At 39.5% G+C, this 18,445-nt stretch overlaps 1 protein-coding gene across 1 annotated transcript; it reads left to right on the top strand.

Annotated features, from left to right (window-relative positions):
- The first annotated feature begins 6,351 nt into the window (after positions 1–6,351).
- LOC149286137 (alpha-2-antiplasmin-like) lies at positions 6,352–18,318 on the top strand. The gene is made up of 8 exons (XM_089494446.1): positions 6,352–6,388; positions 7,529–7,608; positions 11,883–12,318; positions 13,407–13,547; positions 14,007–14,210; positions 15,363–15,505; positions 16,099–16,303; positions 18,002–18,318. Exons 1-8 carry the CDS (start codon positions 6,352–6,354, stop codon positions 18,316–18,318), a joined length of 1,563 nt encoding a protein of 520 aa, XP_089350572.1.
- The last annotated feature ends 127 nt before the right edge of the window (positions 18,319–18,445 follow it).

Here is an 18,445-nt window from a genome sequence, read left to right as displayed (position 1 = left end):
AGCAAATTTTCAACTGAAGCAAATAATATAGTTAAATTATTAGGTACGTTAGTTTTGCAAGCTATGTTATTCTGATGACATTCCACACATTTTAAGTATTCCTCCTTGTTTTTATGTCTGGATGAATAGCTAACTGATTAGGTGCAATTATTTAATCATATTTAAAAATCAGAAAGAACAGCCGACTGCATAGACCACCACCAACCCCCTAATTGAAGCCTCACTCAGTTCTCTGACCTTGCACCATTTCCAATAGGCAAACAAGAATAGTTTGGTTTCAGGAGGACCCACTGAAGGCAGGATTTACTGACAGTTTTTAAGTGGCTTTGGGGATGAGCCCCTGTTGCAGAAAGAGAGTAACTGGCCCTGTATGATCCATGTTAAACCAATGAGATATCTTCAAACCCTTCTTATCTGTTGGATTATGTAGTATACGTGACCAGTTCAACCCTTCTTGCTGGAGATACCTGACAGTGTTTGTCCTTCATAATGAATAGAATTTTGGCAGATTACTCCCTCCCCTTGACAGCCATCGTTTGGGAAGACAATTTTTATAAAAGTGAATAGGAGAATGTGTGTGACTGTTGTGTGTAAATGTTTGTGCATATCAAGGTGACCACGTGAGTGGGATCATTCAACAAAGATATATACAAATCAAGGCAGCAACTCAGTCCCCACAATCGCAAAAACGTACATTACCGATAAAGTGTTTAATACCACGTTCTATTATAAAGAGGAGGGTACATGATTTAAATCCTATGTGGATCCTGGAATGTTTAAATTATAATCGGATGTAGCACTTTGACATATCTGCTTATCACATTGTACTGAATGCATATCTGATAACTTGCCGGGTATCACAGAATCTCCGGGTAAATCACTGGTTTCCCAGGGCACTGGATTACTATTTTCAATATGCAGGCTGTGGAGTGGCATTTGGCTACACCCACTCCTGATCTTAATTTCACAAAGTTACAACCTACTCCTGATCTTAATTTCACACATTACAACCCACCCCTGACTATTCTCTGTCCACTTGCTGCCTTTAGAAGTTTAACTGGGCTAGTCCTGTCCCACACTTGGCTAGCTCTGCTCCCTAATCATTGCCACATCCACCGAAAAGGGGATGATCCTGGGACGTTCCAAAGTATTGCCAAATCCAATGGAAAATGCAATGAATTTAGGGAGTCCAAACCTTTACTCAGCACAAGCTTACGTGTTAGTAATCAGTATGTCCTCTACCAGCCTCCCTTACAACCCTTAGTATGTTGGTGTAATACATGAGCAGATGAAAGTCAACGTGAGCTGGCGAGCGAATAGGTTCCCATTGGCAGGAGACAAACTACACGAAAAATCCAGACGAGGTACAAAGGGAGAATCCAAGAGCAAGGTCGGGTCACGAGGCAAAGGGCAGGCTGCAAGTAACACTGGTCAAAGTCACAAAATAAGGCCTGGTACACGAAGGAAGTAGAGGAAAGCTTGGATATAGGAAGAAACTTCAACTGATACCTGAGCAAAAGTTTCTGGGAGTGCAGGGCTTTTATTTATTTTAATTTGGCTCCAAAATTAACGGCGGAAGAGACGCGTCTCCTGTCCTGCTGGCGTCTGTTGGCAGTGGAGAGGAGACGCGTCTCCGTGGTAACCTGTGGGCACATCCTCCTCTCCACTGGCCTCCGTCGGCAGCGTTGGGGGCACGTTGCTATATAGAGGAAAAGAGGCGTCTGCCCGCCGTGGAAGCATGAGAGCAGGTGAGTATGCGGTTCATGACAGTTGGATAGGCTATATACCCCTAGTATAATAATAATAATAATAATAGTAAATGGTTATTTTCCACTCTGTAATGTGCTACTGTGGCCACCAGAACATGTCTGTAACCACACTGGTGGCCACCACTGCTCAAGAGAAAGGGAGACACCAATAAGGCTAGACCAATTAGACTATGAGGCAGACAAATGGATCCATTAAGTAGTTTTCTGTGACTAAGATTTCATCAAAAAGAGTGTAAGCATGCACACTTTATATAAACAAAATATTTGAAATAAAGGCCAAATAGTCTTTATCAGTCTTGAATAACATTTAACTTTAGATTCACAGTAAACATAATGTCTGTATTGCATGTCTGTTGCAAAGTTGGGGTGCCTGCATTTTAGAGGGGGTTTTATGTGTGGTATGTTACTCTCCATGGAGAGTATTTGCACCAAGATCTGATATCCAACCAGTTTCATCCAGAAGTCGGGGAACCTCCCGTGTTTACCATCCTCCCCACAGACTACAATAGCGACCCCCTACGGGGCTGAGGTGGGCCCAGTGCAAATACTGGGCAGTGTGCAAAAGAGGACTTGATGGAGAACTGTGTGTGTTTTGCTGTTACTATGTTAAATACCTGTGTGTTTCCCATTAAAACAGAGTTCATGATTTTACCCTCAAACATCTAGCCTTGGCTGATGTTTCTTGAGAGGAAGACGGTAGCGTGGCGTAGCGGAGGAAGCTGACTTTAGCTGGTATACCTATTCAGGGTACAATATCCCTAACATTTCAGCGTCCAAATCAATCTCCTTATGCTCCAATGCTCTCTTGCGCCCCAAAAACCAGGACTGTTGGGAGGTTGCTCTTGATTCCCAGATGTTAGATTTCTCATTGTGTTGACTGTCAGACAGTAACATGTTTATACACGCACACAGTAACAGTCTAGCATACTAACATGCACATAGTCACATACATACATACATACATACATACATACATACATACATACACACATTAACATACTGTCACGCTCTACTCAGGCTGCAGAGCTGCATATCTCGGTCTTGCTTCAGTTTCTTTGTTTTGCTACAATCCATTCCTGGATTTCCTTATGCTCTGTTTTGATCTTCCATTCCTTGCTTCCAGTTCTGCTCTTTGCTTCAGCTCTGTTCCTTTTATAAGGTGTGCCCCACCTGTTATGTTTGTCTCAGTCTACAGTCTAGTCTCTCTGGCATGTGGTTTGGACCTCTGTAGGCGAGGTTTTGCGTTAGGACCCACACTGTATATTGGAGCACTTTGGCGTACTGGTGGGCTAAGCATGCTATGGCCATAAGATGTGAAGTCAGAATTTTTGCTACTATGTTTCTGCCACAGAAACTCCTCTCCTCCCACGTGCATCTGAGCTGCAGGATAGCGAAGGTTTAATACAAGGGAAGGAAGAGGTGAAGAAAGTGTCCTAATACACATACTTGTCAACTGCTGAATTGATAAGTTTAGATATGGCTAACACCATTGATGGTACAGGAAAAGCAGCAATAGGAACCCTCTTGACAATGGAGCAGTTGCGTTCTTAAGAGCTGGCCATACTGTTTAGCCAGCGGGACCTGACTTCTGACCTGCTCCTATTTCCCATAAAGACAAACCTCATAAAGATCACATCACAGTACTTACATGGTTTATTTGACCATGAATGGTTTCTACTGATGATGCTCTCCATTACATTACATTCTAGTATCTTTTGACTATTATATTGCTGAAAAAATGACATTTGAAATGTTGGGAGGTATGGCTCAGCCATGATCTTGCTGCCATGATTTTACTGGGGAAAAAAATATTTTTTCGTGTTACCTTTCCAAAGCCTTCCTCTATGCATCTTTATACTTCCTTGCCAGGGTTTGAAACAGTTTAAGAAATTTAAAAAAAAAAGGAGCTGTCACTTTGCGTAATCAGAAATACATCATATGGGCACCATCACACCGCTGATATGTGTTAAAAATGTTAGCAAGACAGAGGGTACGTCTTCTAGTGGTCTATTGATTAACAGGGATGATTCAAAGACTTTTAGGGCCCTAGGCTAACCATGTGGGGAACATTGATTAATCTTTTTTTTTTGGTGGGAGTTGATGCTAAGAGTTGTGTAAGAAATGACCTTTCTTTTCACTATATATATATATATATATATTAGTGTGTAAGTTAGGCAACTGCTGCAGTGTATAGATCAATATATATAGTGAAAGTGACAATACCGGTAGTACAAATACTTCATTGATCCACACAGATTATCAGTAAGGGTAGACTTCTAGGTCTGGGAATTTTCTAACACAGGTTGAGCATGGATGCCATTCCTCTAGGCTACTCTGATCTTAAGGTTTCGGGACACTAACTGAAGCTTATTAGGGCTTAGAATTACTGTAGGCAACATGACTGAATCCTTATGGTCATTTTAATAACACATTCGGGTAACTGTGTTTTACAGTGTAAATACTGCCCATTAGGGGTTAAAAACTTGTTTTTGGATCCTTTCTTAGTAGCCCACTTGTTGTCAACCCTCCCCTGCTTCCTTGGAACTTTTTCTTGAACTGTTCTTCCCCCTCGAGTCTCTCTCCTGTGATTCTTCATGTTTAAATTTGTCTTCTACTCGCACATTTTTCCTTACTTTGTTAGGCATGGGACCAGAATCCTCTTCTGAAGGAAAAGGCGTACCTAGTATTTGCCACCTCCAACTTTAGAATGTAAAAACACTCACTCTCTCACACTCACTCTCACTTTTACTCACACTCACTCATGCTCTCACACTCACTCATGCATTCTGTCCCTGCTTTCTCCTTTGACTGTTTCTGTGCCCCTGTCCACAGCTCCGCTTCTTGTCTTTGGGCTTGTTGTTCTTCGGTGTTCTTTTCTTGTTTGCTTCTTCCTCGTATCCCCGGTTGACCAGGCCTTCCAGAGCGCTTCCTCAAAGTGAGAGCCTCTGTGCACACTCCAATCGGAGGAGAGGCTGTCCACATGGTGCCGCAGCGTTGTCCTTTTTCAGAAGTACTCTGGGAGGCCCGATTAACAGAGCTGATATTGGGGAGTAGTGCACAAAAACAAGACAGAAGAGGCAATTGAAGAAGCAGAACTGTGAGAAGTGACAGCCACACAGAAGTGGTTGGCGGAGAATGGCAGGAGATGCTGAGAGATAGAGAGGTAATTTCTGGGAGACTTGGGCCTTCTGTGTACCTGTGGCCCCCCACCAAAGTACACCACTGCCTGTAGGATAAGGGGATACAAGGAAACCTGTCAGAATCACTTGTTTCCTATATCCAAATAACAGATTAGACAATTTACAAATCTGAGATTATGCCCATGCATAACTAATTACGGCAGCCTATCTTTGATGGAGGCTTTTATCACAATCTCCTTTGTTGTATAGTTCTTGACACCATGATATAAAGACTCAGTGTTGTGAAAGCAGATGGAAGACATGAATTTGTAGACACATGAACCTTATGATATGATATATAATTATGTAAGAATACCTTTAATGCAATGTAACATAAAAAAAATGGCTATCACAGCTACTAAGAGTACTTATTAGAGTTATAAGGACCAGCTCTCCTGACCAGCAACCAAGGCCAGACATGCCTTTTTTTTTTTTTTTTTAATTTTTTTTATTAAGTAAATCATTTATTGGAGATCCTAACTTTACGTTTTGCCATATTATGATCAGAATTTTATTCTGTTTTAATTGTCCTCTTCCTCAAACACAAGACTAAACGTGTAATACGCAAAACAAACCAAATCCTTAACTTTTAATAAAAAAAAATTAAAAAAAAGGACTAGGAATAAAAGATATTACTGACCTGGTTTAAGTTAAGTCACGATTTCACCTCCCTTTTAAACAGCAATATCTTGATAAAAAATCCTTATATAAAGAAAGGCAAGAGGGGGCTATATTCCACTCACCCAGGGAAGAACATGCCCAAGAGATTGCTACTTCTGGGCCCTTTCTTAGAAATAAATCCTACATGAATAACAAAATATCTAACATTTCTGAACGGGTGGAAACATTGTGTAGTAAAACATGACCACAAAGGGTTCTAAAATAGAACAGATTTAAAAACCTAGAATTGGAGGCCATTAGCGGATGGGGGAGAAGTCTAAGTGTGACACAGGTTTATCCTATTATATCATCCAAAAGCAATCTAATACATGGCCCAAAGGTGTGTTTTTCAATTCCAAATAACAAAGGTATATGAAAATTCCTGGCTGAAAATTCCTGGCCTAATACTTTTTAGCCATAGATAATTAAACTCTAGATTAGTTGCTGAAATTAAAAGTATCTTTAGGTCCACTTGTGCAGTTGTGTATTCCAAAACAGTCTCTCCATATACAAAGGAATTTCAGAACACAATAGGCAAGTTTCATCCCTCTTCAGGAGCGATCAGTCCCATCGTTGTGTACATGGGGCCAAAGTGTACTTGTTTCTCAGCATTCAAATGGATTTTTCAGGTCAATATTTGTTAAAAGAAGTCAAACTGTGAAACAAACAGGAAGTTTCAGAGAGGGTGTCATCATAATTGGGAGGTGACATAGAGTAACTGGAATTTGCCCCTTTCTGGTTAGATGTCCCAACAGGCAGGCCAGAGCATCTTACTAACAGGTAAGTAATGGATTGCCTCTATTAATTCTGGTGCAGTTCCAATGAAATTGAATGGCATGATGCCTAATTGCTTATCATATTGGCAACAAGTCCCCCCCCGCCCCCATCTTTGCCATTTCATCAGCAAAAGCACTTAAACGTAATTAGGTTTTAAACCTGTGTTTTTTAAAAGAACTCTAAAGCCCATGTGCAATTCAATGTTTGCTTGGATGTTGCATTTCAATGTGACGATTGATTAGGTTCCATTTGGTGGCATGGTTACTGTATTTTACTTGGCATAGGGAGCGGTTTCTTAATGTTAATCCATAATAGATTGTGCAAGCCAAATGACTCTCTCTGCCTGGTTCGCAGTTACCCAACAAAGTTACTTTGTACTGTGTTTCAAGCAATCCTCTTCTCTTCCAGGATCATGGAAAAGACGTTGATCTTTCTTCTGATAATACCTGGGATATTCTCTTCAGCTGTAAGTTTCCTGTTTTTACAAATCTATTTGCATTTTGGGAAGAAAACAGAATTAGATTTTATGGAAATCTAGGTGCCTGATCGGCATACATATGGCTACGTGTGATCACACTTAATGCTGTTAACGTCTTTTTTTTATAATAATGGTACATATGATCGCAACTTTGTCATTAAATGTATTACTTTGATAGGTGATAGTTCTGTATAAATTATTTCACATGACCAGGTAAAAAATATATAACAAATGTTGGGACGTAGAATTTACTACAGAGAACAATCTTTCTGCCAATCTAGTCTGACTGTTTTTTTTGGGTTTTTTTGCTTTAAACACTCAAACCTTAAGTCCTTGGTCTTATTGTAGCTTTAGTATAGTGTGATAGTCATGTGCCTAACTACCTATCCCTCACTGTATTCTCCTCTACCACTTCTGCTGGAAGGCTGTTCCACCTATCCGACTCCCTCTCAGAGAAGTGTTTGTCAAAATGTAGATGTTCTTAGTATGGCAGATTTCACAAATGGGATTAGATTTTGTTCTGGATATTGTATACGCACTTAAATCCTGCATATCGTGTCCCTTTAGAGGGACTGTAGCACATCAAGACAGAATATTCTTGCATCCATGCATGAGGCCTCTCACTCTTTGATAACTGGATCTTCTTGGTATTGGTAACTTATTAGTATTAGTAATTGAACTGCATCTGGTGGTCTTAGTTGAAACTGAAAATTCTGAACATGCTAAACATGTCCCAAGTGGACAAGTGAGTTTTAATAATTTGCGAGAGATAATTCTGGAATTGTACAGTGTAATTCTATAAATGCATACGCAAACCGTGTGCTTTTATTGATTGTACTACAAGATGGTGATTGGGGAAGCTGGGTGAAATTTGACTCCGCTACTTGGGACATACAACCCCAAAGCATATCTAGCCAAAACCAGAACACAGTCTTTAGATGGCGCAAAAGAAAAATGTAAACCTTATCTAGAATGTTTATTATTATGCAATCACATTCCTCAGGGCTGGGTATACAGGAGATAACCGTGCATAACAATTTGGATGTAAGGAAATGAAAGGTTTGGAGCGCCTTATTCAAAGAGCTTACAATCTTCAAATCACATTTTAGCTGAAAACTTGTTTATGTCAATATGTGTATTGTGAGAAAGGCATGTGTTTTGTGAAGGGTTAAGGTGGCTACCTGGGCAGATCTGCCACTTGCCCCCTCTACTGGCAGAACAGTGTTGTATGGGAGGCGCTATGTGTGCTTTTCAGACCTTTTGTATATTGATTGCTTAATAGACTGCGGAAGCCCTTGCAACATTCTAAATACAAACAAACACAATAGATTGGATATTAAACAAAGACCATAGGTTGTGCAACCATTTAAGCAGATTAAGCAACTGCTTAGAGCCTCTCTAGTGATCTAACTGGCCCCTTTAAAGAGCAAGGAGAACCTATGACCACCTATGCAAATATATCTCACATACCTCTTAAAGTGTTTTATTTGGAAAAACTTAAATTCTGTGTTCGTTAGTTCATGCTGAATAAGTCTTTTAATACATTGTGATAAAGATACAGCCAAGTTAAATCTTTTTCTTAGGGCCTCTAAAAATTTAGAGCTGGCCCTGGCTAAAACGAGCTTGGGTTCCCTTTCCTCTCCACGACAATGCAGACTGTCTATAGATCCACACAAATAATGTATGTGGCAAATCCCACCACGTCGTCATTCAAGGACGTCATACTATAGTTTTTTTCACTTTTATATTTAGCAGTCTTTGCACCTTTTTGGGGTTTTTATTTTATTTTTTTGACTCCACGGTACTTCTGCTACCCTAACAACCCCCACCATTTGCATGCTTTGGCTAAACAAATCAAAGAAAAAAACATACATTTTCCATCTTGTTGCATCAAAGGATCCTTTATGCATGTGGTGCAGATGGTAGCCGCTTGTAATTTCTTTTTTTATATTCCCTCCTTCAAACAAAATGTAGTATAGGGGTGGGAATATACCCCTGCCTTACGTGAAAGTGTATTTTCTGTTCCACACACAGATGTTGCCACATTAATCTCTAACTTTCTGGGGCTTCTGTGATGTCGAAATGGATGAATACCATGCAATGTTTCCCAACAGAGCAATATGTGCATGTGTGTAGCCAGCTCAGCCTAGGCAGTTCCTGTAACACTAAATATCTTCTATTTTATGATCACTGTGATGATGGTGTCGGAAATGGGATATATTTGGGGAAAAGGGGGATTCCAGGTGCCGACACACCTTTGTCTAGGGGTTAATAGCTTAAATCCAGGTCGCTCGAATAATCGCAAGAAAATACTTCTTTGATAGGAAAATGGAGGGTTTAATGCTGTGATGAAGACTAACACACACACAGGGTTACATTGGGAATGAAGTTGTGACTGCAACAATGATGGAAAGATTGTGTCAAAACTAAGGACATACAGGGAGTTCTTATAGGGTGGGATCAAAGGTAAATTTCATTAACATTCCTATTGGTTAACAATATCAAAAGACAATACTAACACTATCACAAAACATACAATTTACAATTCTATGGATAAACTAATCAAAAGACAATACTAACACTATCACACATTTGCAAACAGACCGTACAGACAATGTAATACATGAATTACAGCTGCTCTTTGATGTGGGCTTCGGGGGGCTACATTTGCACTTAAATAAGTCTCCTCCTGTCCTTTCTGTGAGCATGTGAATTCAACTGGCCAAAGGTTGTTTAGTTATGTCAGATCGCTTTAACTCCTTTTACACCCATAATGACTGGAATTTATATTTTTAATATAATTGTTATAATGCTCCTATGGCAGGGGTGTCCAAGTTTTTTCTGCAGTGGGCCACTTCATCAGAATTGTATGTGCGAGGGCCGCACTCATTTTTCACTGTGAGAAAATATGGGCTTTAATAAGATATGCAGATTAAAATAAAGTAACTGACACAAAACCTTTACTTTTCCTCTCACTAATTTCTGGGCCTAGAAAGTTTTGTGACTACAAATTCAGGATTCTGGATAAGTAAAAATGAAAAAGTTCTATTTATTTTAGGGATGCACTAAAATGAAAATTCTGGACCAAAACCGAAAATTCATGGTTCACTTAGCCGAAACCGAAAATGACCCCCCCCCTCACCTTTAAAAATAATAAAAAAAAATCCCACACTTTTAATAAAAGTAAGTTACACACCAAAATTGTACAAAAAAATTATATATTATGATTAACAGCAATCTCAGGCATACCCAGATTCCAGCATGTACTGGTTGGCTGGGCATGATAGGAGTGTGATTGCTGTCAACAATCATATATAAATTAATAGTTATTGTATTTTTTGTCCAATTTTAGTGCGTTAACACATCACAATTGGACAAAAAAAATCAACAATATGACTTGGCATGATAGGAGTGTGATTGCTAACAGTAAACACACTCTTTTTATACCCAGACAACCAGTAACTGCTGGAACCTAGGCATGATGGGACTGTGATTGCTGTTAGCAATCACTCCTATCATCCCAAGTCAGCCAGTACATGCTGGTACAGGGTGGCTGTAGGTGCAGACCCCATACTGCTGGCAGCATCAATACACAAGGGGGCAGCTAGCCAGGTTTCAGCATGTACTGGCTGACTTGGCATGATAGGAGTGTGATTGCTAACAGCAATCACAGTCCCATCATGCCTAGGTTCCAGCACTTACACATCCATGCTATCACACACGCACACACTCATTCATTCACAGATTCATTCCCTCAATCATGCATACTCATTCAAACACCCTCCCCCACCTGCACTACAGCTCTCGATGCCCCTTACAGACTTCAGCAGGGGGCGTGGCCTCCCGCTTCCTCTGTGCAGTACAATAGACCCTCCCACAAGTTAGCAGCAGGGCTCTTGTGATCCTGGCTGCCGATCTCACGCGGACCGCACCTCGAGGTCCCGCGGGCCGCATTTGGCCCGCGGGCCGCATGTTGGACGCCCCTGTCCTATGGTGTCTGACATAGTCTGCATGCTACCTCCACAGATGGTACCAACTTTTTAAGCAATATGCTATAGTCTAGATAACCCTGCACATGACTAGACAACCGAGAACTTGAGGGTTTGGTGGTAGGTTAAATGGATACACATTCTGCATGAAGCAACCCTACTGATTCATGGCCAGATCTGGTGCTTGTTGATATGTAATGCCTGTTTATTTATTGGGCTGTAAGTGATCTAAGACAGGTTTATCATATCAGATATGATGCAGCTGCATTGATAATATAAGACCTTTGTTGTCCTGAGACTACAGGGGACATTATCTCATCCTAGGTAGTCTTTCTGGCTCTATGGCTTCTACGACTTCTTAAGTCTTTGTCCTTTCATCAGGACACATTCCCAAAATGTCTGGGCTCAGCTTCTTGATTGTATAGATTTGTACTCTTATATCGTGAAGAAATAGTGCTATGCTCAACAAATTTAGTTCTTGTGTGTTAGTTGGACATTTTTACTTTTTTTTTTTACAAGGACTATGCATCGCATATTTTCAGCCAGGTCACAGCTTAATTCCTTTTAGCAAAAACCTGGCAAAGGCTGGAGTTGAAGAACATCAGTATTTTAACCTGCAACTCTCTTTGCGATCCATGTGTGTTCATCAGCATACATCAGCCCTTTGTGCCCATGGAACATCAGTGACCAGGCACAGAAAACTATCAGGGCTGTCATTAGGCGTTATGGCGGACCAACACCAATGGAATCTTCTCTATGAATTGCTGATTTTGCTCTACAAAAAGAATGTGTAGAAATAGTTCTGACTTTTATGCATATTTAATGACTATATTTGCAATGTACCATCTTCACATTTAACCTTATATAGCCAGATTCTTATCTTAATAAATCCGTAATCCATAGTAGTGTGGTAATCCTTTTTTACTAAAGATTTGAAATAGAGCGGAAAGCAAGAGAATTTTCTTTCCCAAAATCCCTAAAACTATACTTTTTTTTTTATTTTTATTTTTTTTTCTCTTTAAATCATAAGGAATTAACTTCAGGAGATGCACTTGACACAGAAATTTCAAGAACAACAACTGTTTGTACAACATGTAATACAGAAATTCCGAGCTCTGGTGTAGCAGATTCTACTTCTGACAGCTGGTCAGATATTAATCCATGGGCAACCACAGAGTATCCCACCACGGCAACCACCACTGAAGAGACAACCACCACTGAACCATCAGAGCATTTAGAGAATGAACCAAATAAAGAAACATCAAGTGAAGTTGATGACCAAGATGACTCTAAGGACCATGATGATCAATGTGATGAAAATGCCCAACCAGAAGAAGTAAAAAAGTTTGCAGAAGCCATGATGGATTTCAGTATTGACTTATTAAAGCATGCAGACCCAGATTTAAAGCCAAATGTGGTCATATCTCCTTTCAGCGTTGCCCTGGGACTATTACAACTTTCACTTGGTAAGATCAATATTTGGGAATTTATTTTTTGTATGCTGTGATGCACAAATATATTAGACTCCCGTTTAATTACAAAATTTTGTGTAGTACCACCAAAACTATTTGCACATAGGACCACTGAAGCAATTTTTGTCTGAATGTAAGGATAAAATGACTGACTAAATGTTCCCAGGATTAAACTGTACAGGGTCAGTCCTCACCTATTCCCCTGCCAACAGCAAATACACTGACAGCTATCCAGAATATCTCAATTTAAGTCACCCGCGGTCAGCTCCAGATGCTAGGGCATATTTTCTAAAGTGAGACTTTGCAGGAGAGTAGACTATGTAATAAGAATAGTGAACCCCAGTCTATGACAAGGCCTGAGCTACCCTCATATTGCATGGTTAATGGGAGATGATTAATTGAATACAGTTTTACTGACTGAACTATGCATTATATAGGGTTAGCTTAGCCCCTATTGTATGAAAAAAAGATGGCCCATCATAATGCATAGAAAAAGCACACTTCTGCTGTAGTGATTAACCCCTTCTGTTTCTGTAAGTTTCTCTCAATCTAAAATCTTGAGCAAAGTACCCCTTATAGTAAAAATAATCAAAATTGGTCTGTGAATGAGTTCAACACAACTTCTTAGGGATTGTACCCTTAAACTACTGTTAACTACAAACTTTTAAGAAGGTTATTAGTTGAATAAAATGTGAGGTTTTAGAGAAGCTTTGTTTTATTTTTCATTACAAGGGGGGTATCCATATTGGGTAAACCTTATGTATTTTCTTCTTGACTTTGCCAGTCATAATGCCATGCCTTGCCTTTTTATGTAAGGCATGCAGTTCTTTTGGTATGATCTGGAACACCTGGCAAGGTGTAATGATTAATTTATGGCTGGTGACCAAGTGGGATTCAGAGATGGGAAGGAGTGAGAGTAAGATTCTCGGTTTGAACCATGAGTGAATGCCACAGCACCCAACAATTAGTACTGTGACATCTTTCTGGACCTTCCAAGATCCAGTGAGGCTCCAGCTTATATTATGGTCCATCTGGCTCAACCACATCTACGTTGACTAACATTTGATACTCTGCATTTTTAGGAGCTGGTAAGGACACTGAGAAGAAGTTACTGGAAACACTCCATGTGCAGTCACTGAAATGTCTTCACAACACGCTGAACAATGTTAGACAAGAGTTGAAGAAGACTATGAAAATGGCAAGTCGCATATACCTAAAGAAAGGTCTGTAGAAGAGGAAATAATGGCCCCACTATGACCAGTTGTTGAACTAAAGTTGCTGTTCCACTTAGACAAAATATAATTGAGCTATATAGTGTGTTAAGCAAACAAACCCTCGCAGATCTGTCATTTAATTAATCTCTCTCTGCCTATTTAATCACAAATTGTTGTATGGCGAGAATCCGTTCTTGCGTTTCTGTCATTACTTGGAAAATATCAACAAGGGAAAGTTTTACATGATTAAAGAATTATTTACAGAAGTAGGGATGGTGTCTCTAGTTCTGCTTTGAGTTTTAGAATTGTTAGCTTAAGCAGAACATGTGGAACCGCACACTTAAGCCCCTTCCTTTTTCCTCATTGCATCCCCCAGAACCTTGTAGAACCCTGACATCGTATTATGCTGCTAACCTGCAAATATACTTCACAGTGACTCCCATAACTGAGCATTTTATTTATTTTTAGGCTTTATGATTAAGAAAGGTTTCCTGAAAAGGTCTGAAGAATGGTATGGATCAAAAACCCTAAATTTAGCCAAGAACAAAGACGATAATCTGGAATCCATAAATAAATGGGTCCATGAAGTAACAGAAGGAATGATCCCAAAATTTCTTTCAGACATGCCTTCAGATGTTGTGCTAATGCTGCTTAATGCCATGCATTTTAAAGGTAAAGTGTACTGTACGTATTTCAAATGGGCCACAATGTTTTTATTTAAAAAGAGAGCACAGTAGGTTGTGGAAAAAGTAGATGATACATCACTTTATAAACATTTTATGGATTCTAAAGGCTCAAATCTTACAAAAGGATACAAAGTTTACATACTGCAAAAACGTAATCGCCACTTGAGATACCCCCAACATTTGAGTAGTGATCCATCCCTCGATAAACATTGGGGAATCTGGAGCAGTGCCTGCCTTCTGTGCCGCTTTACTTAGTGTTTTGTTGCAGTATGTAAGCTGTTAGTTGTACCTTGCACCTCATTATTTATATTTGCCTCTCTGCAATATATATATATTTATTTCTGAAAGCCCAGACTGAGTGCCCTCTGTATTTTATTTTGATTATACATAGCCCTATACCACCTGTTGTGTTCTGTGATCATACCTGGAAACTTCCCCGGTATGTTAGCCAGGAATTCTCCCTATCCATTTGGGAGCTTGGCCAGGGTGCAGTTGTGCTATCCATGCAGGTGAGTGGCTTAGCCATGAGTGGGCCAGAGGTATTCCCCAAACCTGCAAGGGGACTGGCAGAGATGGGTGTGCTGAGCTTCCCTATGCTAGGCTCAGTGAACCATGCGCAAGCTGAGTCTGATGATCTTTCAATTAAAGCACAGTCCCCACAACTGTTCGTACAGAAAATAAAATTGGCGAAAGGAGGATCCCAAACCATCTCAATTCTGGTTCATACGCCTCCTATATTTACATGCCAGAGCCGAACCATAAATCCAGGATGCCCAGCCATAGGGTCCACAAAAGCAACACCACTAACCTACTCATAGATCAGAAGGCTGCCTCTGGAGCACAATACTGTCACTGATATCAACCTTGTACTCGGCTATGAGTGCATTACATGATGACCATGATTTAAAATCTTGATATCTAGTGACTGTTTTCCTTTTCAGCCATGCAAGTTAACACCGTTATGATTGTGATCAATACTGCAAACAAGATTATTTAAATATCTGCTCATTTATATCTTTAAAGCAGAAGTCTCATTAACTGTACTTTAACCCTCAATATGTTCTCTGGCTATTTTAATTGATCATAACACCGCCAAGAGCAAAAAATAAATAAATCTCATTTACTTTTGTATATGTAGGTGTTTGGAAGAATAAATTCGACCCCAACATGACTGTCCAGGATGTATTTTATGTCAGTGATGACCTTACTGTACCAGTGGATATGATGACTGCCCAAAAATATCCGCTCCGTTGGTTTCTACATGAGAATCTAGACAGTCAGGTAAAAAACCCCCAATATATATATTATTCAAATGTTTTTAGCTGAAGTTTTTCCTCTAAGTGACCCCAAATCTCACCTTCAGATATACAGTATATTCAGAAAGGCCAAATATCAACTTAGGATATTCCTTGAAACTTTCAAAAAATTCAGTGGGTTTCCTAGCTGTCTTGAATTCTCCCAGGTTTAATTGCAATTAGAATTGGAAATGTTTCTGTTGATATTGTACTATTTATTAAGGTGCAAACAACTGAAAATAACAAGCAGTCCATCACATAACAATCTGGCCTGGTGACGAAAGACTGCTCAAAAGATCTAGAAGCAAACAAGCTTACAATATGTATTCTGGAGGAAATTTGTCACCAACATTAAAGAATATTTCTAACTAAAACAAAGGAGGAATAATAATGCAAATTGTGAAAAAAGTTAAGAATGCGTCCCCCATAGTTTACTTTACACATAAGACGGGCTATTAAAATCCATTACACATTTAAAGTTGTAAACACTATTATATGGCTTTATTTAGTGTACTGAGCGGAATATAGGATTTGGGAAAATGCTTTAAATTGTATTTGTTTCTGTCTTTTCCTTTTTAGGTGGCAAAGCTATCTTTCAAAGGAAACATGAGTTTCGTTGTTGTAATGCCACTCCATTATCAGTGGAATCTCTCCAAGATTCTTGACAACTTTAATCGGACGGAACTCTATAGCAGATTTCCGAAGGAGAAGCAGACCTTCTTAAGAATGCCTAAACTACAACTCGACTTTAAACTGGAGCTCAACAAAGCCTTGAGTACCCTTGGTAAATACAACTGACCTTATTACCGAAGACATTCTTTTGTTGTCGTTTTTACAATATGTTTGAAACCACGATTCCTGTTTTCCATATTTGATGAACCTGCACAAATTATACTTGTTCAGAAGTAGTCTTCTCTTAAAATCAGAGGTACATAATTTTAGTGATAATGAATAAAAAAAACTATACTAAAATAGAAAAAACCTTTTGCAATTTTACTTAAAATGTCTTGACCCAATATATGTTCAGCAGCATATCCTTAGTCATACCCCACGTATATATTTTTTTTTATGTTCAAGAGGGCTACATCCATGCTTTACATATTGCACTATATAACATATTTTTATCCTGTTGGCTTAAGGGGTTTGGGGGTAGAGAATTAAAAAAAAACAACAAAAAAAACAAAACAGAAAATGTAGTTATAGTGGTAGCGCTAAGGGGCAAAACATTAGTATTTTTTAATTTAATGTTTTCATTTCGCAATGCAGTATGGCTCAAAATCCCTATGGGGACCCCCCATAGTGACATCACTAGGCTTCCAATTTTATTTTTATTTATATCTAAATTTCCCTATTTTTTTTTTTTTTTTCCCCCTTCATTTTTTGAAACATCTTTCTCCCTTTCTTCCTCATGATCTATCTGTGCTGATTACACTGTGATCAGCAAGCAAGGCTCTATAGCCTTGAATTGTTGATTGCAATATGCACGATCAGCCAGCAGAAGGAGTGCACAGCAGAGGCTCTCCTGTCCTCGCGTGAACTTCCAGGGGAAGTCAGCACTGACACCTCCTGGACGATCCTGCGTGATCAAACAACCAACATCGGTGCTCATGGTGACTGCAATTACACATAATCAGGAAGCCAGCAATGCTGACTGGAGTCCAAGCTGTCAATAGACTGCCTGATCTCCTATGTAGTAACAAGGAGATGTCCTTGCCTCTACAAGAAGTAGTCAATAACAAAACTACCTGCAATTTCTGGTGATATGAATGTAAAAGTTTTACTGTTTAAAAGTGTACCAATAGCAGTAGTGCATAATGAACCACTATTTTCAAAACAAAACTGTAGTTTGGCATTTACCTGTTTTGTTTGTGTCAGCATCATAACTTCTCTTCTTAAAAATTATTTTTTATCATATTTTTTTTGGTTAGGAAAATCAACATAGCTTTGTTGGTCCAAGAGAAAATACAGTCTTTAGTTAAGGGTGATTCTATTTATTGTGTCAACACAGAAAAATGTATAGGTCCCAAAAGATGGTAATTATTTTCAATATTGGCCAAATAAAAGGGTAATACCATAACTGGGAGCTCTCCCGGCTTGCTTTGCTTATCTGGTTCTCCGGGTCAACACCAGAATCCTCGGTTGCCGGAGTGGGGGTCTTGACAGGCCCCCTCCCATCCATTTTCCCTTTTTAAATGGGGTATTTCCCGCAATGTCAGCAGGGACGCCCACTAACGTTGGCGGGAACACCCTATGTAAGCAGGCCTGCCTACCAATGTCGGCAGTATCGGCCACTGTCCTGGCCGTGTCCCACAAGTTAAGCTCCGGATAGCCGGAGCCCAGAAGTTCCCAGGTAAGGGTATCCCCTTTAACTAGATAAGCCATCTAGTTGGAAAGAACCTATTTTTGAATATAATTTAACATTATTATTTTATTATTATTTACAGTATTTAAATTCATGTAATTTACCCGATTTATATTGTAGGCCTTGGAGAATTGTTTCACCATCCAGATTTAAGTGGGATCTCAGATGAGGCCTTGTTTGTATCCAGTGTCCAACACCAATCCAGTCTGGAGGTGAATGAAGAAGGCGCCGAAGCTGCAGCAGTCACAGCAGTTATAACATCTCGTTCACTTGCCTCTTATAGCATCAACCGCCCGTTTCTTTTTTTCCTGTTTGATGACGCAATGGGTCTGCCTATGTTTCTGGGTTATGTCCGTAACCCTAGTCCTGGCTCATATTATAAGAAAAGAGAGTTCCGTTTCCAAGACAAAAATGGAAAGGGTTCCATACCAAAGTAGGGCTCATGTAAAAACGGGAGGCTGAGCATTTCTTTTTGGATTATCATCTCCATAGACTGTATCAATTTTAGGACAGGTAACCACCTAACGGTTTTGGAAATATCAAATTTTTTTCTATTCAGTTCCA

The sequence above is a fragment of the Sceloporus occidentalis genome, unplaced genomic scaffold (genome assembly GCF_023333645.1).
Source record: "Sceloporus occidentalis isolate IW3139 unplaced genomic scaffold, rSceOcc1.0.p SCAF_72, whole genome shotgun sequence".
In the NCBI taxonomy this organism is placed as follows: domain Eukaryota; kingdom Metazoa; phylum Chordata; class Lepidosauria; order Squamata; family Phrynosomatidae; genus Sceloporus; species Sceloporus occidentalis.
Note: the sequence above shows the minus strand (reverse complement) of the source record. Positions and strands in the feature narration are given on the sequence as shown.